The sequence below is a fragment of the Rousettus aegyptiacus genome, unplaced genomic scaffold (genome assembly GCF_014176215.1).
Source record: "Rousettus aegyptiacus isolate mRouAeg1 unplaced genomic scaffold, mRouAeg1.p scaffold_m13_p_8, whole genome shotgun sequence".
NCBI lineage: Eukaryota > Metazoa > Chordata > Mammalia > Chiroptera > Pteropodidae > Rousettus > Rousettus aegyptiacus.
In genome coordinates this window covers 14,799,378-14,820,822 of record NW_023416311.1, presented here as the reverse complement: position 1 = coordinate 14,820,822, position 21,445 = coordinate 14,799,378, and the positions used below count along the sequence as shown (strand labels likewise).

General features: G+C 46.5%; 1 protein-coding gene and 1 long non-coding RNA gene across 4 annotated transcripts in view; one reads left to right on the top strand and one right to left on the bottom strand.

Moving 5' to 3' along the window:
• Positions 1-21,445, bottom strand: part of PDPK1 (3-phosphoinositide dependent protein kinase 1) — a 73,233-nt gene that overhangs the window by 41,319 nt on the left and 10,469 nt on the right. Inside the window, exons 2-4 of one of the 3 annotated variants that reach the window (XM_016122237.2) lie at positions 4,007-4,273; positions 1,187-1,229; positions 788-925 (exon numbers count right to left, since the gene is read on the bottom strand). In XM_016122237.2, coding sequence (XP_015977723.1) covers positions 788-925; positions 1,187-1,229; positions 4,007-4,273 — 448 coding nt within the window. Of the gene's footprint in view, positions 1-787; positions 926-1,186; positions 1,230-4,006; positions 4,485-21,445 lie in introns of those variants that run through there. The other 2 variants (XM_016122236.2, XM_016122240.2) reach the window with 2 other exon arrangements.
• On the top strand, positions 13,299-20,476 carry LOC118606822. Its single transcript, XR_004952651.1, has 2 exons — positions 13,299-13,616; positions 14,756-20,476. It is a non-coding gene; the product is annotated as an uncharacterized LOC118606822 (long non-coding RNA).

The following is a 21,445-nucleotide window of genomic DNA, read 5'->3' as shown; positions in this document are numbered from 1 at the left end:
CCTAAGCAAAAGTAAAAGAGAAAAAAGACAGTGCTGCAGGGATTAGAGAGATCAGGGAACATGAGATGCCCTCAAATAAAGCAAAGAATCAATGGATGTGACGTTTCTGCTGGAGAAGCAGCTACACAGCCCTGGAGAGCCAGAGGCACTGTGTGAGCAGAGATATCCACCGGCAGAGAGAGTGGACTCCAGAGTGGTACCACAGGGAACCAGAAGAGGGGGAGAAGGGAGGCTGGAGGACCCCAAGAAGGGGCTGTCTCTGAGAGGAAAGCATCCTGGGTACAGGGAGAAAAGGTCTGGGCTCCTGTGGGTTACTCTTTGGATTTCTCACCTGGGGGCTGAGTCTGGTGAGGATATCCCTTCCAACCCAACACCTACAAGCATGGCCAAAGAGGGAAGAGGGGTGTCCTCCTTCTACGAGTCCTGGGTGCTCAAGATCATTCTTCCTCTCACTTCCCTACTTGAAGCACAGGACTGGACACCTGATAGATACTCCAAGGGTGCTGCCTTTGAATAAATGTATAGCAACCACAGGGTTAAAATAATAACAATCCTTTAGATACAATACTAATCAATTTTTTAAAAATCTCAAAAAAAATCTGTGATGGTCTCCCTTGAAGTAACCCCAGGGGTTCCGAGCCATACTGTAAATTCCTTTGAATTTAGAATACATGCTGCCCTTTTCCTTTCCAGAGAATGGCTACTTGCAAAAACAGATAATGGTGTCACAATTCCAAAATGACAAGGGGTCACTGATTTCTGAATGCTTTGACTGTTCAAAGGATACACAGCTTTTCATCATCCTGAAACGTGAAGTAAAGTTTAACAAAGAAAGGGTGATCCAGGCGTGACATCACATCTCTCTCTCTGGTTACATACGGGACCTTGTTCTCTTTGATAATGTGACGTTTCTCTAGAATTTTAACTTAAGGTAAGAAAGAAGTGAGTTACCACAATTAGAAACAGTAAGAAAATACTAAAGCTGCAACTCATAAAGGTAACTGATCCAAATTATAGTTTTTCACAAAACACAGCCACCAGCTTCATGGTCTCTAAGACAGACCAACAGTATCCTATTCCATGAAATCAGCAAAGAAACCCCCAGTCGCTAGGCAGCCAGGCAGTCACGTACCCAGAAGCATACTGTCCCTGCATCCCAGACACAGCTCAATGAGTTAGTACTTACTAGCATATTCCCTTGAGGTTGCCAGTTCTCGGGCCAGGACAACCTGGTTTGGGAAGAAAAAGGGGAAAGAGAAGAGAAAAAACACCCAATGTAACCAGGGCATTGAGTTTCACATGTCACCCCAAATCCAATCGTATATGCTACCCCGCCCCCACCATGAAATTACATTTAAATATTTGAAATTACATTTAAATATTTTTGGTCCTGTGCTAACAAATATAGCTGAATGTCAATGACTAAGTTAATGTATTCTAATAGATAACAGCAAACACATATCTCTCTCAACAGCTTTCAGGAGGTTCTTCACCAACAGCCAATAGTTCCCACTGTGCAGTGAAGTGCACATGCAGGAATATCAAGACCAGCGTCACCCTCACAAACAATAAGAAACAGAAGCAAATAAAGCCTCCACAAGTGAGTACTGGGAATTTCTTTAAAAAATAACTTTAAGAATATATTCTTAGTGTACGTTCATTGCAAAAAGGCACCCTGAATTTGGGTTGCTTCAAATACCTGTTGCCGTAATTTCACTTGTTGCTCTCAGATATTGTAAATACCATCCCTGATATCAAGGGCACAGGAAACCAAATCATATGTGGCCTGCAGACAGTGCCTCCTGGGAGTCCAGATCCCCCACAGGATACGGTAACACTCCCAGCTATTTCCTCTCTGTGGCACACCTGAGTCTGGTACTCCAACTTCACTTGGGGGACAGGGCATCAATGGAGGTTGCACCACAGAGGAAAGGCCTTTCTACACAAGCAAACCCTGGGCACAAACTAGGCGCCAACTTCTAAATGCCTGATGAGCCCAGTCTGGCAGTGTGCTGGGTAGCCCTCACCACTCCCAGCTGGTATAAATGCTTCCCCTAAGACACCTACAGGGGGATGGCCTAAGGACCAGAGAGCAGCTGAAAACCTGCCCAATTCCTGGGAAATCCCTGGGCCTTCTGGGGAAATCTCGGAATGCCACAGACGAGGTTTATCCAGCCTATGTATGAGTTATATCCTGGTACAGAATTCTTTTCTAGACTTATCAGAAGTGATCCTGGAAAAGCACTGTGTGAAATGTTCTGCAGTTATTAAGAATGAGGTTGGATTGTATGTACTCAAGGGGAAAGATCTCAAAGATCTTTCCAGAGGAATGTACCTGTGTGGACTGTTCTCAGGCGCCAGAGAGTAAAAGGGAGTGGGCTGGAGAAACTTCCCTTCTCTAGGGTATGTATTTACGCAATGTTAAATTTCTCCACAGCAGCACATACTAGCTATGTAAGTAGAAAGAATATGAATATTTAATGGAATCCTTTCTGAAGGAGATAGTTTTGTCATCTTTCTGTTGTGTGAATTTAGCATTTCACATAAGGTTTCCTTATAGGCACAGGGCAGGGAGTGCACCCTTCCACACCACCCGGGCTGATGGCCAGGCTAATCTGGCCATCATGATCATCCTTAGGGAGCTGGATGGAAGCAGGCCTACCTCCCTATCCCCCAGCACCAGGCTCTGCCAAGTGAAGACCTGCCCCACCTGAGAACTGCTGCTTGTCCTAATTTTAAGTGGTCTCTATTTTAGAAGTGGTGAGAAAGAACTGAGGGAAGCGCCTATACAAGAGACCCAGGACTGCAGGATTCCACAACACACCTGGAAGGAGTTTCCAGCTCACAGCACTTGCCGTCACCTCCCCAGCACAGGGATGAAAAGAGCAAGTGCTAGGACTTCTCACCATCAGAAGCATGTGACCCAGACAGTGCTACTGTTACCCACTGTGGAAACCCAGGGACATGGGAGGAATTTCACAAGTAAATCCTCATTTTCCAATCAAAACAAATGCCCAATGAAGTAAAGCTGAGAAAGGAGAGACCGCTTCTTCTACTGGACTGTAGTAAGTAACCGTGCATAACACCAAAGTTCTCTTCAAAATAGTTTCTCTTTTTCTGAAAAAAAACCTCTGAGTACCAGAAGGACTGGGGACTATCCTCAAATTGAAGGTTTTTACGCTGAGGGTACAATTCTTTCATAATTTAAACAAAACTTCCAATTAAAAAATCTAAATTAAAAGTGTAAGAAGAGCAAAAGTTAACATTAATCGAAACGATGGGAACACAGGGGAGCTATAATATTTCATGACCTTCTTTGTATTTTGAAATATTTCATAAATGTAGAAAGAGAAAGAAGACCAAATTTCACACAGATTTCTTCACAAAGGCCAGGCAAGGAAGACATGTTGTTCAGGAACCCTGCAGGTGTTAGGGCCTGTGTAGTGTCACCCTGGTGTGTCCACAGTACTGCTGGGCCCAGCTCAGAGACCATAATGACAGAGAGCTGTCTTTTTATGAAGGCACAGATTTAGACTGGGGAGCAGGTGCTCAGGCCTCCCCTGAGCCTGCCGCAAGCCCCTGTCTCTGCCACAGCCACATAGGGCTGCCACCTCAACGAAGGGGCTACTTTGAACCTTCGTTTCTTAGCTTTAAGAAGAATACCACAAACCAGATACAACTTACTTGAGTAGCAAAAAGAGTTACCCTAATCGAGACCTGTCAGTGCTGTGATAACACTTCTATTTATAAAACTGAGGACACAAGACTCTGGAGGCTAGCAGGGTCTTTGGCTGTACTGCAGCAAGGGTCGAGGGTGTACTGTTTTACATATATGTACATGTATATTTTTTTAACATTTGGAGAGCTAATTTTAAATAAAAACCTGATAAAAGAGAAAAAAATAAAAAATAAAAACAAAATCTGAGTCTCCCAGCATCAAGCCTAGGAGTCCAGCATATCTAAAGAAAACGCACTCATTCAACAAACAGCAGCAGCATGTACTCACTGTTGAAAAAGAGCCTTCACCAAGAATTTTCCCAAATTTGAAGTCTTCAGGCCGTTTCTTCCGAGGCTGTGGTGGTGGCTGTGTGGTGTGTTGCAGTGAGTTGGCACTTGGCCGGGACTTAGCCGCGGTGCTGTCCATGGTGGGGCCCTGCCTGCTGCCACCACTGGGAACGACAGGGGCCGTGCCGGACTCAGTCTGGGTCCTCACCATTGATGGGGATGGGCAGGAACATAACACCACACTGGACTGAATAGGAACGGTGTCATACTGGTGGACAAGAAGAAAAAGGTAAGACTCAAGCAGCTCACTTTGCCTAAACATACGAACTAAAGTGTTGACACTAGTAAAACACAAACACCGAGTACACACCAGGCCATCTTATCTTCTGCCAACAGGTAAGGCTGCTGCCCTCCTTTCCCAAGTCCCTTCCCTGCTCAAATCCTAGTTCACCATCCCGCTTGCCCATGGACCCTACTCCCTAGTTAGTACTTATCTCCCCTCGCCCTCCTTTCTTAGCATGGCATGAGTCTCCAACCCACCCCCTCCCAAAGGCCTTTAGTTGGCCTTTTCCATCACTGCCCAACCTAAACACCATCTGTGTCTAACCCCTGTTCACAAATGTTCACAAAGGAAACGGATCCAAACCCTGTGACCAGTGTCTCCCACTCCGGAACCCCTCATCCTGCTCACCCACTCACAGCTGATATGACAAGACACACGGGAAGTCACTCAGTTAGGGCTTGAACAAACTGACTGGCTTGAGACTGCATTGCAAAACTAAACAGAATTTTAACCTAGCAGTCCTGGAACACAGAAATATAATTTAATGGCAAGAAGAGTCCAAGAATCACCAACTGCACATAAAAGTTATAGTTGATAAAAAAATAAAAATAAGCTTCTCAAAAAAAAAAAAACTATGGAATAACTGGTTAATAATCTGGAAAAATAAATGATTTAGAGCCAAACTTTTCCCTATACACCAAAGTTACCTCCAAACCAATTAAAGAGTTATGTTTTTAAGTTATTTAAGCAAATATTTACCTTTTAAAATTATTCAATGTGATCCTTATTAAAATCTCAACTGGTGTCTTTGCAGAAATTGACCAGTTGATCCTAAAATTCATACTGAAAGTCAAGGGAGCCAGAATAGCCAAAATAATCTCAAAAAAGAACAGTTAGAGGACTCACTTCCAGATTTTAAAAATTAAAAAAACCTACAGCAATCAAAACAGTTTGGTACTGTCATAAGGATAGACACATAGATGAATAGAGTCCAGAAATAAACCCATATATCTACTACAGCCAACTGATTTTTGACAAAGGCGCCAAGATCCTTCGATAGGAAAGAACAGTCTTTTCAACAAATGGTGCTGGGACAATTGTATAACTGCATGCGAAAGAATGAAGTTGGATGCTTTCCCCACATCATATATAAAATTTAACTCATGGATCAAAGATCTACATGTAAGATCTAAAACTATAAAACTCTCAGAAGAAAATATAGGAGTAAATCTTCGTAACCTTAGCAATGGTTTCTTAGATATGAAACCAAAAGCACAAGCAACAAAAGAAAACAACAGATCAAAGGGACTTCACCAAAATTAAAAACTTCTGTGCTTCAAAGGTACCCTCACAAAACTGCAAAACATATATCTGATAAAGGACTTGTAGTCAGACTATATAAGAAACTCAAAACACACACACACACACACACACACACACACACACACACGCACGCAATAGATCCAAAATATGAATGGTCAATAAACACATGAAAAGATGGTCAATAAACACATGAAAAGATGCTCAACATCATCAGCCACTACGAAAATGCAAATCAAAGCCACAATGAGATCTACTTCAACCCACTAAGGTGGCTATAATTAAAAAGACAGAAAATAACGAGGGTTGATAGGGACGTAGAGAAACTGGAACCCTCATATACTGCTGCTGAGAATATGAATGGTGTAGTCACTTTGGCAAACAGTTTGACAGTTCTTCAAAAGGAAATGTATACCCCAGCAATTCCACACCCAGGTGTATGTTTCCATTCCAAAAGGAATGGAAACACATTTGTACAAGAATGTTCATAGCAGCATTACTCACAGTAGCCCCAAAAGAGGACACAACTCAACTATCCATTCAGCCATAAAAAGGAAGTACTGATATTATGCCACAATATAGATGAACATGGAAAACATGATGCTAAGTGAAAGGCCAAGCACAAAAGGCCACATACTATATGATTCTGTTTACATAAAATGTCCCAAACAGGCAAATCTATAGAGACAGAAAGTAGATTAGTGGGTTGCCAGGGACTGGGGGACCGGGAATGGGGAGTGACTGCTAATGGGTCTGGAGTTTCTTTTTGGAATGATGAGGATGTTCTGGAACTGAATGGTGGTGATGTTTGTATAACCCTGTGAATATACTAAAAACCACTAAATTATACACTTTAAATGGGTGATCTGTATGGTATCTGAATTATATCTCAATAAGCTGTTATAAAAAAAGTTGTATCACATGACTGCATTAATTTACATATAAGAACTCATTCAAATCTATAAATAAAGACTTTTAATGAAGCAATGGACAAGGCATAGGCACCAAAATACCTCAAGTAACCAAGAGATGAAAACATGCACAGTAGTCAAAGCAATGGGGAATTAACAGATAAGAATGATGATTAAATATGTTTTCAATACATAGAGACACCCAATGTTGGTGAGACTAGGATAAAACAAGTACAATTGCTGTTGGTACCATAAACCTGTGTTGCTGTTAAAATGTTTTTGGAAAGCATTTTAGTAATTTGTCAATAAAACAACAACAAAACAGTTGTCAATGAGACACAAAGAAATACTAAAGAAAAGTGGGTATAAATACAGTTAAAATTTTAGATGGGCATTAGAAAGGATTAGATAGCATAAAGTAAAATTGGAAATACAAAAATGTTATAACCACAACCATAAAAAAAATTTTCTAATTCTGACCATGAAGTGTTCTAGCAGTGACATCATTAGCTTACTCACCACCAGACTGCTATAGAACAACATGAAATGAACTGAGAGCACTCAGATTTGTTTCTAATAGTATTTTCCATTAAAAGAACCTAGGAGAGCACCTGACTCCACGTCCTGGAAATGAAAGACAATCGATATGGTCCAGGAATTCCTTGGTGGGTCTGAAAAGGCGGTGCCTTTATGAGTCGTGGCAGCAGGAAAGGGCAGGGAAGCTGGACTATAGGGGCTGCCAATGGCCAAGTTGTGCTGTAAACACTAAAAAGAAATCAGTAAGTACAGCTAATCAGAATAAGCTGAAACCAGGAAAAATCATGAGTCTGTAACCATACATACAGGTGATAGAAAGCATATCAATATTTTAACATAAAAACAAGCTGAATACAACTGAATGCTTAATTTTATAAATTTAAATAGCTAAGGGAGTGCAGCCAGAGCTCTGTTTCTTGTATTGTGTATATATTTGTTCATAAAAAATAGACAAAAATATCCTCTCTACACTTAAATAAAGAACGGAGACACAGAAAACTATGAAGCCAGAATCTTGCAGAAACAGCACGAAGAACAGGAAAGACAGGTGAGTACACAGTTATCAATGGTATGCAGTGGGTGACACCTCAGTCACCACAAGAGAAGAGCTAATGGAGATGCTCATCTTGAGATGCACAAAAACAAATTTAGGCGGAACATCCTGTGACCCAAACATGATGAGCACGGAGGTGGAGAAGAGAGGCAGCAGATGGCAAAAACAGGCAAGATCCTGAGCAGTCCCTGCAGTGCCATATAAACCTCGGCTCCACATGGCAGGAAGGCTCAGACAGGATCACCCTGGAATACACACTACATCCCATTCCCAGCCAAGGAGCCATTATCAAGAACTCTGGAGCTGTACCATAGTTGAAAGGAGGTTTCTTTTACTGGTAGGTCTGCTAAGATTATTGTGACTCCAGGCAAGGTACAAAAATATGAAAGAATTAACCAACCACACAGTATCAAGGAAATATTAGGAGAATATAATGAACTGACATTGTAAAAAGCATCTAAGAGAACCAGATTTTTTAAAATGTGGCACCTGGTGCTGACATGACAGTGCTACAGGTCCTCTAGCTCAGCAGTTCCCAACCTTTTTGGCACCAGGAACCGGTTTCATGGAAGACAATTTTTTTCATGGACCGGGTGGGGGTGGTGGTTTCGGGATGATTCAAGCGTATTACATTTATTGTGCACTTTATATCTATTATGTTGTCATATATAATGAAATAATTATACAACTCACCATAATGCAGAATCACTGGGAGACCTAAGCTTGTTTTCCTGCAACTAGACAATAACATCTGGGCATAATGGCGACACCTGAAGTGTGTTGCTTATGTCCAGTCTACTCCATAATCTCATTTTGGTTGCTGTCACTACAGAAAACCCTGCTTCGCAAAGATAGGATGTTAGAAAAGGAAGCAGGCTTTTCAGTGCTTTTATGGCCATCTCAGGATATTCTGCTTTTAATCCAGAACATACAGAGATTTAAAGTTGTCTCAAACATACTTTTAAGGCCACCATAATTTGGGATCTCAAGCAGCTGATCCTCTTCTAGCATGACCCATTCACAAATGGGTCACAGATCTATTCCTTCCCAGGATGGGGGTCTTTTGTGGTTGGGAAGTAATGCTCAAACTCTTTTGAAAGCTGAGACAGGGGACCATGCACCAGCTGGGAGAAAGAAAGCCTCTGGCTCAGTCAATCTCTAATGTTTGAAACGTCAAAAATCCCAATTTTCACTTATCACCTCCATAATTCCAGTTTGGCTTTGAATGCAGCCACTTCATCTACCAACTTGAATACTGTTGAATACTGTTGTTGTTCTCCCCTGAAGTGAAAGATTGAGTGGATTAAGCAGGTTGAATATGTCACACAAGTAAGCAAGTTTTGCGACCCATTCTGTGTCACTGAAATGCGCTGCCAGTGGTAACTGTTTTTCTAAAAGAAATCTCTGGAGCAGCTCTCATAACTCAAAAACTCTGGCCAGTGATCTATCTTTAGAAACCCATCTCACTTTTGTGTATAAGAGAAAACATGTGTGCTCTGTGTCCATCTCACAGAGCCGCGCAAACAAATGTGAGTTAAGGGCACTTCTTTAATGTGGTTGATCACTTTAATCGCATCCTGCAAAATGTTAAGTTCAGGTGACATTTTTTGGCTAGCCAGCTTTTCTCTATGGATGTTACAACACACAGACTCATATTCAGAAGCAACCTCTTTGACACGAGTAGTGAAACCAGAAAGCCATCCAGTCATGACAGCCGCTCTGTCCATGCATATACCAACACAAAATGACCCATTCAGTTTCCCTAATATGTTATCATTCAAAGATTTGAATAGTTCTGCAGCTGTGGTGTTGGTTTGGCAACAGAAGCACATATAACATATCCTCGTACACATACTCCTTAAAAACATATCACATAAAAATGCCTTGTTGTCAACGTCGGTAGACTCGTCAACCAGGATGGCAGAGCAGTGACTCATTAATCCTCTCTAACAACTATGCCTCAATATCCTATGTTGTTTCATCAATTCATCTAGTTATGGTGCTAGCTGAAATAGGAACACGTGCCACCTTTTGAACTACAGCCTCTCCTAAAAGTTCACGGTAAATGTCCTTAACAGCAGGCAGGATCAACTCTTCACCAATAGTAAAGGGCTTCTTAGCTTCAGCAACTGCGGTCAGCCACTAAGAATGATGCCCTCAGGGCAGACACATTTAGTGAACTGGCAGCCTTCAATAATTGCTTCCATTCTTCATGTTCACGTTTAAAAAACAAAAACTCCAAGGCTTGTTTTGTTTCCATGTGGCAAAGCAGTTTTGAAGGTTTCATGGCTTTGTTGGATAGCCAGTCACCACATATTACACAAAGCGGGCTTGGAGACTGTGAATCACCTGTTGCAATGAACCCATCATTTAAGTAGGATTCTAGGTTATTTTCTTTTAAATTCAGCTTTCTCTTCTTAGAGTCTTTGGCTGTCTCATCATTGAGTCTTTCCCCCTTTTGAAAGAGGCTCTCCAGTAACTTTTTTTTTTTTTTTAACTCATTTGGCTAGGGTTAGCATGTAGGCTTACTAAAACTCTGAGACAAGTCCACAGTGTGAGAAAGAAGCATGGACAGAAGTGGTAAACAAAATGATGGGCAGGCCAAAAGAAGTGTCAGATTCTGACTTAAAGCCTGCCACAAGATACAGCTGTACAACTGAAGTACATCAGTTCATTTGCCTCTGTAAAGCCTGTCACCAGATGCAGCTTAATTGTCACTTGCCACTCACTAATAGGGTTTTGATGTGAGTCTGCAAGTAACTGATTTATTACGGTCTCTGTGCAGTCAAACCTGTCTGCTAATGTTAATCTGTATTTTCAGTCGCTCCCCAGTGCCGGCATCACGGTCTCAGCTCCACCTCAGCTCATCAGGCATTAGATTCTCATAAGGAACACTTGACCCAGTTCCCTCGCATGCGCAGTTCACAATAGAGCTCGCGCTCCTAAGAGAATCTAATGCCTGATGAGCTAAGGTGGAGCTGTGGCAGTTATACTAGCACTGGGGAGCAGCTGCGAATACAGAGGAAGCTTTACTTGTTGGCCTGCTGCTCACTTCCTCCTGTGCGGCCCGGTTCTTAACAGGCCACAGATCAGTGCTGGTCCATGGCCTGGGGATTGGGGACCCCTGCTCTAGCTGGACTAGGAGCCCAAAGCACACCATTTCTTTATGGAAAACTGCTGTTTTCTTGAACTCCCCATGGCTCAACAATAAGTCAAGTGTGCCTTATACATTTATAAACATTCCATCTCACAAGAGGTACCAAGGGTTTGGACTAAGCTCTGGGGTTCAGTCAGTACCTTAATAATTTGCCCCTATAAGCTAAGTACACAATCATAACAGAAGTATACTCAAATTCAATTATTTCCCCAGAGATTAGCAGGAACTTTGAACCTCAGGGGCAGAGGTAAGTGAGGAAGACAGGCTGAGGCTTATCAAGAACCATGGTAGGCCTGGGCTGTCCTCACTAGCCAGGTCAGCTACGCTATGAGTGAGGGCTGTGCACACAGAGTGCTAAGCACCTCACAGGGATCCTGTACACAGCCAAGGAGGAAACGCTCCCTGGGCCTCCAGGGTCATCCCAAGCGCACACCCTCAGGCCTGGGACTGAAGAGCAGCAGGATGAAGGAACGCAATGCGAAGGAGGAGAAGCAGGAGGCAGCACTCCACACAGCAAGTCCTGGGCACTACAGCACTGCTTCTATCTACCTAGCCACATGCCCGATCGGCAGCTATCACTGCCCCTCATGATGGAGGAAGGGGGGAGCACGACGTGCCTCTGTCGTGCTCTGCCCCACCAAAACTGTCCCACCAAGTATGTAAATCAGATCAACATGGGCCTGTTCACAGGCCTCACCTAAGTTCACCTGGGGGCCCAGTCGCCTGCCAACCAAGGCTCAAGGAGACAACAGAAGAGGCCCACAGGACAGTGATAAACAATGCTTTTAATTCAAAACTGACAAGTGAACTACTGAGTAAAAGCTCAAACATGAAGTGTGTAAATAACAAAATATGACCAGCTAATTCATGGACCTGAAAAAATGTAATTGTGTATCAACATGTTTCTATGCTCAATGACAATTCTGGCAAAGGCACCAACATATCTGTCACATTAAGATTTCTGGTGCACTTAGGGGACAGCCCACTGATTCTTCTCAGTGAACAGAAATCAGGTGTCATAAGCCAGCAGTCCTCAATCTTTTTGGCAGCAGAGACTGACTAGTGCTCCTATGAGAATCTAATGCCTGATGAGCTGAGGTGGAGCTGAGGCGGCGACGCTAAAGCTGGGGAGCAGCTGCAAACACAATGAAGCCTTGGCCCATCAAACTTTCTGCTGTGCAGTCTTGGTTGGGGGGGGGGGCGGTGACTGGGACCCTGACATAAGTGACATCCAAGAGCAGTGAGGAGTTTTCCAAAGGTTCAGCCACAGTGGCTGAGGAGACAGGGCAGAAGAGGTAGCAGGTCCACAGGAAGCAAAGGAGCAATGAAGACCTGCGTGAGACCACCACCAAACTTCCTGACTGCTACCTGAACAAGTGCCCAGCCAAAGGACAATGAGAAGGTTAAGTCTGATAAGACTATGGCTTACAAGTGTGTTTTTCTGAGAGCTTTCTTTTCTTTTTATCAAAATGGAAACTTTAGTTACATATTTAAAAAAGTCTCCAGAACAGATCTTCAAAGGAAAGCACTGCTCCTTAAAAAATGCAGGTTTACACCAGAGCTAGACTAGGCCAACCCTGCATGCAGATGCCACTCAGGAAGGCAGCCCACGACCTCTGCCTATTCCCAGGCTCCATGGCAGGATCAAACCCAAGAGACCCTGTGACAACAAGTGATACCTGGATACCCACTGATAAGGAAGCAAAACGTTACTGGATAAAACCTGCTCACTTGCCTTCTTATACCTATCCACACGTGAGAAAGGTTAAGCATCACAGAAAATGCCCAGGTCACTTGAGCAAATGAGAAGAGAGACAGGAGGTGCCATGAGCACTGAGATTTAAAGGACAGGAAGTGTATGTGTTTTGTTGTTACTGGTGGTATTTGCTGGGGTGGCACAGAGTGAGTGAGAAATGAATCAGGCAGAAACAGCCACAGAGATGGCATTGCAGAGGTCCCTTTCTTTCTGCAAAATTCAAAGATCTAATGTGCTGCTTGTGTCCACACATTTGGATGTAGAGGAGTCCAAGTTCAATGCTTGGGCAGTCCCAAAAACACCTGGGCGACCCAGATGTGCCACCATACCAAAGCTCCTTCCTGAAGTGAGCGCCTGCGTCTATTCCACGAGCAGTGAGACTCAGAACAAGCAACAGGTTCGGACTTGGGACTGCCCCAACATGGGGTCATTCTGGGATCTACCAGGGCTATGCTACAGTTTGCTAGACAAAGTCCACCACCATGCATTCCCAGTCTTACAAGTTTAGGATCCATGTTCTATCCCAGTGGTTCTAAAGTGGGGCGATTCTACCCCCCAGCCCCAAAGGGACCCAGAGCAATGTCTGGAGACATTTTGGGTTGCCATACAGGGACGAGAGAAACTGTTACTGTCATCTAGTGGGCAGGGGCAGGGATGCTGTAACACCCTACAATGAACAGGACGGGCCCTACAACGAAGGAGGATCAGGCCTAAGAGTCAATAGTTTCTGGTTGAAGTCCTGTTCTACCCTTGTGGCTTTGACGCTGCTCTTTCCAAATGTCGGCCTTTGACATTTCACTTTGTGTAAGATTGTACACAATAATTTCTCTGATTTACGATTTTTTTATTTTTATTTTTTTTTACTAACAAAGCAAACTCTCAACTCAGAGCAGGGATGAAAAACAGCCTGCTTATTCCAGGATGAAGCAAGCAACAGTAGAACGAGAACACACCCAACCAGGAAACGGGACGGGAGGAGAAGCGACTGAGTGCACCGACCTGCTTGCAGCCTTACAAACCGTCCTGGAACAGCTGCTCCCAGGGGGGTTCCCACCCTCTCTTTCCAAAGGAGCCCCTCCCCACCCCCACAGCAGGTAAAGGGCATTAAGACAATCCTGGGACTTATATGCTTACATTGAACCCTGTGGGTGGCCCAGGATTGACATCTTGGGTAGAGAAACACTGCGTTCTGCATGCTTCACAGAGCCTGTCACGAGATAAAGGTTGGAGCCCAGGTTTTTCCCACCTGCAAACTTAACGCTAACTCTTACCTTTACAAGATGCCTGGCCAGTTTACCCAGCCCCAAAGCACAATTCCTGTGAGAGGTTTAAAGGCGCTTAAAATAAGCCTCTCCTTTAAGAGACTCACACCACTTCACCATAAATTAACAGAAACTAATTAGTCACCTTCCTTTGTGTTGGCAGCTGGCTGAAACCATGTGCATGCTCTGTGGGTACAGAATGCTCTGGACCTGGAGCAGAGCTGGGCCTGCTTTGGTTTGGGGAGCCACAGTCAGAGGAGAGAACAGTGTGGGGAGGTGGTCCCGGGGCCAGGCTGAGAGAGGGCAGGGAGAGGATGCTGGCAGCACCCACACTGCACGACCACCATCCCCCTCCGCCGAGAATTCCAGGGCTCCCCGCATCACCCCAGGAACCTCTCTAGCCTCCCTGCCCCGCTCAGCAGGCGCATCTGGCCCATTGCCACAGCTTGCAGCACATCCCACAGCTCCGTGTCACAGTCCTGGGAGGGCCGAGGGGAGCTCCGAGGCCTCTAGCTCGCCCGGCGCTGACATCTCAGGCTACTACAGTATCAACCCCATCGACTGAAAAAACACGGCCACTGTGCCAGCCACGATCCAGGGACATGACCTACCTTAAGGCAGACGTGGTCCCTGCCCCTAGGAAGCTACATCCTAATGGGGCGACGGGCCTGACGACGCTCACAGAACTGGTGGTTAGAGCTGTGAGGGTGGCCTTGGCCGAAATGGGTGAGTGCTGGGGCTACAGAGCAGACCCCTGGCTGCTGTGGGGACGGAGTGTGGCCTGGCAGGCGGCTGGGAGGGAGCGGCCTCAGGCGGAACGGGCGGAGGGCTGCAGCACTGTCCGGGGGACGGTGACGGAGGCTCGGATGGTGCTGAGATGGCAGGGTGGGAAACACGTACAGAAAGTGAATGTAATAAGAGCTCATCACGCATCATGCGTTTCATAGTTTCACTTTCCCCTAATGTTTCAGAGTCAGAGGGGAGCAGCCTTCATGAGTCAGAAAGAAGGACCAGCCATTCTGAAGTCAACATCCAAGTGAAGAAGAGAAAGAACTCTGGAGTTTGGACGTGGCACGAAGCACTGACGTCAGACACACCTGCTTTTCCATCACACGCTTGATGTGAAACGGCAGGGGCTCCATCAGCACCTCACGGCAGCCTCAGTGATTTGAGGCAAATGCACAGAGCTCAAAACCACGCTGCTTCAGCCACTTCCTCGACACAGGTTCACTGAGCACCTACTTTGTGCCACCCGTGCTGCCGGTCACTGGAGAGACTGAAGACCAAAACCGAGCCCGTGCCCTCAAGAAATCCACATTCTAGTGGGGCAGCTCGATCCCCTCACAAACAAAACCCAGACACACATTACAGTGTGTCGGGTGGTGATAACTGCTGAGGAAAATACAGCAGGGAAGGCAGACATGGGTATCTGGCGTGGAGTGGTGCAAATTCAGTCCATCAGAGAGGCCCTCTCTGGGAAAGTGACACTGGAGCAAGGACCCAGGCAGGTGGTGAAAACCCAAGACACCTGGAGGCAGCCTTCCTGGCAGAAGACTGGCCCGTGCGAAGGACTCGAGGCAGGAGCAGCTCTAGACTCACAGCCGCCACGCTTGGCCCACGGCACAGGCCACCTCCAGACAAAACCCCTGGCAGGGACCTTGACATCCCAAAACGCTCCTTCTCGGCACCTCTAACCACAGGACTGGGAGCCTGAGAAACAGGGCTGCCCACGAGGACTCAGGCGCCTCCTGCACCAGAGTCTGATGTCAGCCTAACCAAGGAGGTACTGTCCAGCATCAGCCCTAGGCTCCGAGATGCTGGCCATCCATCAGACAGACCACTGCCGCTCCAAAATCGTCCCAGCAGTGTCCCCTGCGCACCAGCCTTCTGGGTGCCATGACACAGGAACTCCTCAGGGGTAGCCTCCCTCCTTGGTGAAATTCTGCGACTTCCTTCCTGCCTCGGCCACACTCGCCAGCCAAGCGCCTCAGCCCAAGACCAGTCTCAGGGCCTCTGCCTGACGACGTGTTTACAAGAAGGGTGGACGCGGTGCTCGTGCTTTCCCTTCCCGGGCGTAACACACTGGCGCAGGTATTTTCATAATTTTACTTCTGCAGTTAAAGAAAATGATGGCCACAACTTTACCTTGTAAAGCATGCTTAAAGCATCAACTGTGAAGTGAAAGGCCAGAGAAAAAAGCCCTCTTCCACTGTGAAGGTCCAGAAGTTTCTTTGTACCACAGATGTTCCCCTAAAGGGCTAATTCTTTAACATTCTGAGGCCGTGATTAAGCTGCACAAACAGCCAGGATCCGAAGGACACCTGCTGACCAGCAGCCACATGTGTGTGGGGAGGGGCCTGGTCAAGCTCCCGGGGCACTCCTTCCGCCCTGCCACCTCACCCTGCGGGGGCAGCACAGCCCAGGGAGCCCAGGCATCCCGGGGCTGGCAGGTGAGTCATTCCCTCCCGGCACAGCCCAATCAGCTGGCCACCCACTTAGTGACCCAAAATTATGGTAAGTAAATACTTATGGTTACTCAATAGCTTCTGAAATTTCGATCTCTGGAGAAACGCGAAGCAACAAAAACCTAGGTGCGCCTGTCCATCATCTGTCTCCCTCATGAAATGGAGCTGGTCACAGAGACGTACTCAACAACGTGGCCCTCTGCCCGGTCCTGCAGACACCAAGTCACCACGAGAATCATGATCGCAGGCCTCTCCTAAACACACACACACACACCCCGCCGCACCTCAAATCCTAGTGCCTAACACCCAAGGGAAGGCTGGGAGCTGTGGCCTGCCTAGAGAACAGCTTCACGCCAGTGCCCTCACCCCCGTGGCTCCCATGACCAAAGTCCCACATCAACGCCGCTCCTTTCCCTCCAGGAGCCTCCCACAGGCTGTGCCCCAGACCCCATTCTTCCCCCTTCGCTTCTCAGTATGAGACCCCACCTCACCTCTCAGGATGGGGCCCCTTCTGTACTTCCCTCTCCTACCTCCTGTGCACCGACAGGACAAGCTTCCATAACCGCATCGCTGCTGAGAACAGGGGAATGCGTGCCCTTGGCACTGCCCTACCGAGAACAGGGAAGGATGGCTGTTCTCAATGAACTTGACTAGGAGACTCAGCCATCGACATCGGCGCCTTTGGGCTCTCCAGAAAAGTGGGTCTCGCCATGTCCCCACATCTCCACTCACCATAAACCTCCTATACCTGTCAGTGTGTTGTGGCGAACAGGTAAGTGGGAATGCCGCCTGCTGTGCTCGCCCACCTTTGCAGGGCAGGCACGCAAGGTTTTGGGGTTTCGGCCAGGACTACAGCCAGCCCTTCGCAACAGCATCTCTGATAGGAAGCCAATCCCAAGTTTTAAGCCACTGACTTCAAAAACGAACTTGTAAAAATATAGTCCACGTGCAAACGGGGCATTTTCTGTCGGCTTCAATTTGTTTCACACGGTTTGTATGTGAGACCTTAAGAGTCTCAACTTCTTTGCCTTTTTCGGTACTGAGTTCAGCAGCTTCCTCTTACAAGTAGAAACTCTCAAGGGAAAATTACATTTGCGTACCCACCAAAAGCATATCATGGCTCAATTTAACTATGTAGTACCTTGCTTAGCCACTAAGAGTTAGGAAAACATCGGCATCAAAACATCCAGTATCCAACATTCAGAGCTGCTAAAGTTAACAGACATTTGATTGACAAATATATTAAAATGCAAGTGAATCTGGGGCAAAGGAAACGAATGACCCCTGGCTTTCTTTTCCCCCTGCCATCGAGTCTCGCAAAGCAGACACCTCGCCAGACACTTTACAGACAAAAGCTTCCCTAACCCTCAGGAGACTAACTGCCAGGTAGACGAAAGCTGCTTTTTAAGGTACAGAGCCATATGTTCTTGAAGCACACCCTGCAGTCCTTAATTACCGGGCAGCATGACAGAGTTGCACTGGGCAGAGAGGAAGTGGAGAGGTGCGACAACAGGCCCAGGTTTCGTTAGGCCACTGCAGGTGCCCGGGGCAGAAGCCACGGCAGGCGGCCAGGGGCGGCTTCCCAGGGCTCCCTACAAAGGGAGTAACACCAGCTCAACAAGAGCTTTCTCCTCCAAAAGAGTTTGAAGGGGTTGTGTTAGGATGGAAGACTCATGGTTTTCCTCCTCTGTTTTGAAATGGAGTTTAAAACACTCGACGATGACAAATGATTTCTCCATTCATCCCTCCAACAGCCAGTCACTGAACACCTACCGAATGCCCAATCCTGCCTGAGCCTGGGGACTTAGCTAAAGAGCAGACAGTGTCTGAGTCAGCGCCAGAAGGCCAAGTTTTGGGGCAAAAGGGTTGACTGATATTCCTCTTGGATCCCCCTGGATCTTTATCTGTCCCTGCATCTCTATCACTTAGGAAAGATAAAATGCAACTTGAGCAAGGATTTCATAGGAAGACTGAGCTTGGGGAGTTTGAAGCTAGATTCAGGGTCCCTGCGATGAGGAACATCTTTCACCTGAGGCGGAGCCCTTTCATCTGCACCAAGACCAAGGATTCAAAGCTGGGGGCTTACCACCCCACATTTGAACAATCCCAACTGGAGCCATTAAACATGTCTTGGCTCTTAAAATGAGTTTTTAAAATTTCTGAAGAAGATTCTAGTTCCAGGCTAACACAAGTATAAACAGATCCAAAAGCTTAATCAATAGTTACTATGCTGTGTATACCTTTGGCGTGTGAACGAGTAACGCGGCCCCGGGTAGACAGTTACACTTACAGGGACCAGCAGAGAAGGAACTCTCAGAATGGGTACTCTGCCCCTCAACAGCCGTCTGACCTTGAACAAGTTATGTCACCTGTGTGGCACAGACCCTTTACCTCCTGGTCAGAGATAAGGAGAACAGGAACGCCCCAAGCTTTAAAGAGTTAATCTACACAAAAACACTCAAGCTAAGCAGGAGGGGGCTTTCTAAGAACACTTTCACATTTAACACAGAAGATATGGTCACAGCTTCTCCGCCTTATTTTATCAGATGATAAAATAAGGCCTTCAAGCCCTTACCACATGCCGTTTATTCACCTGTGAGCAAATGTGAATTAAATACATCCTGTATCAGGAGGCTGACTTCGAACTGTGAGTCAGACTGAACGATATAGGAAGGCGACGCTCCCTATCACGCCAACAGAGAATCGAGATAAAAAAACCAGGGCCCTGTATGGTCAAGATGCTGTCCACGCAGCTTAAGGCTCCAGCCAGCAAGAGAAACGATCCCCAACTCAAAAAGCTAAGATGTCTTTAAGTGCCGCCAGGGCAGAGTGGACTCTGGAGCCCTGAATGCACCCCAGACTCGGGAACTTCTCCCTCTAGGACCCTGCATAAAGGGGTGGGAGGCTGCCACCAACTCTGACCAGCTCATCCCCAAAGGGACACTGCTCTCAGGTCAGCTGTGCTCACTGGCTTAGAACACTCTGGTTAAGAACCTTGCTCCTCCCAACAAATCCTACGAAGCTGGGCCCAGCACAGAAAACCAGGTAGAGGGCGGGACAGCAGGATCTGCTGCCTCCCCTGCACCCCAGACTTTCACGAGGAAGAACAACTGTGGCGGAGAAGCCAAACCGAGGACCCAAGTTCTACGGCTGTGACATAACTGAAACTAGGGGTATCTGCTGGTGAGCCGCTCGCTCTCTCAGCCGTAATTTACTCTTCTATTAGACGAGGCTGACAACATCGCCACACTCCTTGAGGGCTGCAGGGCGCGAGCAACAGACATGAAGGCGCTTTGTGAAGTATGCTGTGCTCACTGGGCAGACCTGGAGTGGCTACTGAGTGCCAAGGTGGTGGGAGGGCATTTTGGGGTCCAGGCTCCTCTGTGCCTGTGCTCCTAACACGGACCATGCCACATGCAGTGCCCACCCTGGCCTCTGTCTGTGGACAGACTGGAAGCTGGCCCCAAGAGACAAGCGGGCCCCAATGCTCTTGTGTGCAGAGCAGCACACAGCAAAATGCAATTATCCTACTCAGCATGGAACCACATGGAGGGGCTGAAGCTCCAGGTGGGTGGCTGGCTGGATTCAAACAAACACCAGAGTAAGACTGTCATATTGTTCCAACGAGCAATGTGGAGAAAGGACAAAAAGGAAGAGGAAGCATTCAGTGGATGACCCCAACCCACTATGGCCACCTAATCTGTCCTCCCACTCTCTTCTCCAGCACCTTGGAAGCTCTAGATGCAGGTTAGATGGGCAGAAAACAAGCTCGGGCTCCAGCAGCCTGCAGTCCAATCCTCAGCCAGAACAGATCGTAGGACTCACTAACACTGTGTCTCTGCATTTTACTAACCTGTACCATTGACATTAACTTTGCACATGTCATCGCAAACATACTATGAAATGCTGAAATACAAGATTTCCCTGCATGGACACTGAAGCTCTGCTCACTTTCTGCACATTGGAACTCGCTGATGGTATGCTTTACACACCATGAACTCGGCTAACACGAACTTCATGATGCAGGCTACCTCTGGACTGGAGGGGAGAGGATTATAATCAGGAGGGCCCCTCAGAGGGCTTCTAAGAACCTAGCAAATCCCTCTGTGAACATAACACATAGGAGTTTGTGTTATAGTCATGCTTTAAATTCTCCATATAATTATATACACCCCTTAAGGATACAACTTTATTATCACTGCTCAAAATAAAATGAATGAAATGCCATTTCTCTCTACTTCTAAAAAAAGTAACATTTCAGTGCTTTACTGTTTGCTACACATTCTTATGAGCCTCTTAGTCCTCAAAACATCTCTTGCTGTGAAAACCGCTGGAACCCATTCTACAGATGGAGACACTGAGGCACAGAGCAGGTCCTTGTCCACACTCACCCTCCCCGCAGGGAGGCCATATTTCAGCTCAATGCTCTCGACCCTTCCCGGTTAGCAGAGGGCGCATCTGATGCTGGTACTCCATGTCAGCCAGGGACCAAGGAAGTAGGAACCCCAACTGGCAGGACCTTCCTGGGAAGCATTTAGCAATCACCGCTACATCATATCTTAGGCTCACGCCCTTCTGACCTGGCATAGTCCTCTGTACAGAATCTAGCCAAGACAGTCAGAAATTCAGAAGATTTACATTACGAAAACACTCAGTAAGAAATAACTCCGAACAACTGAAAATGGCCTCATATAAATGCCACCAACAGGACAATGGCTACTCCTGGTTCACCCAGATAGGCAGCTGCTGGAAGTGGAGTGTGAAAGAAATACCTATGCAAAAACGTGTAGTGAAAACAGCATGGAAAGACAAAACAGTCAGGTATGGAATAGAGGTCCCCATTTGGTTAAAGGAAGAATGAAAGGAAACAATGATGACCTCTGGGTGAAGGAGGGACAGATCTTCCAGCTGGTTCCCTGTACCTCTTAACCTTGATAGCTGCAAACGACAAAGGACAAAGTCAGACCTGGGCAGGGTCAGCAGACAGAGCAGGGGAGCTCACTACTGACCAGTGCCTCTAAGGGGCCATATCAGTGGCCCAAAGACCTTTTGACTTTCCATCCAGGTTCACCAGACCGTCTCTCAGGAAGGACTCTCAGATGTATAAGGAGCAGCTGCTCATGAGCAGATGAAGAAACTAGTACCTTTTAGATGCAGATCCTACGTGAGGGGCAGAAATTATGAACTACCAGCGGG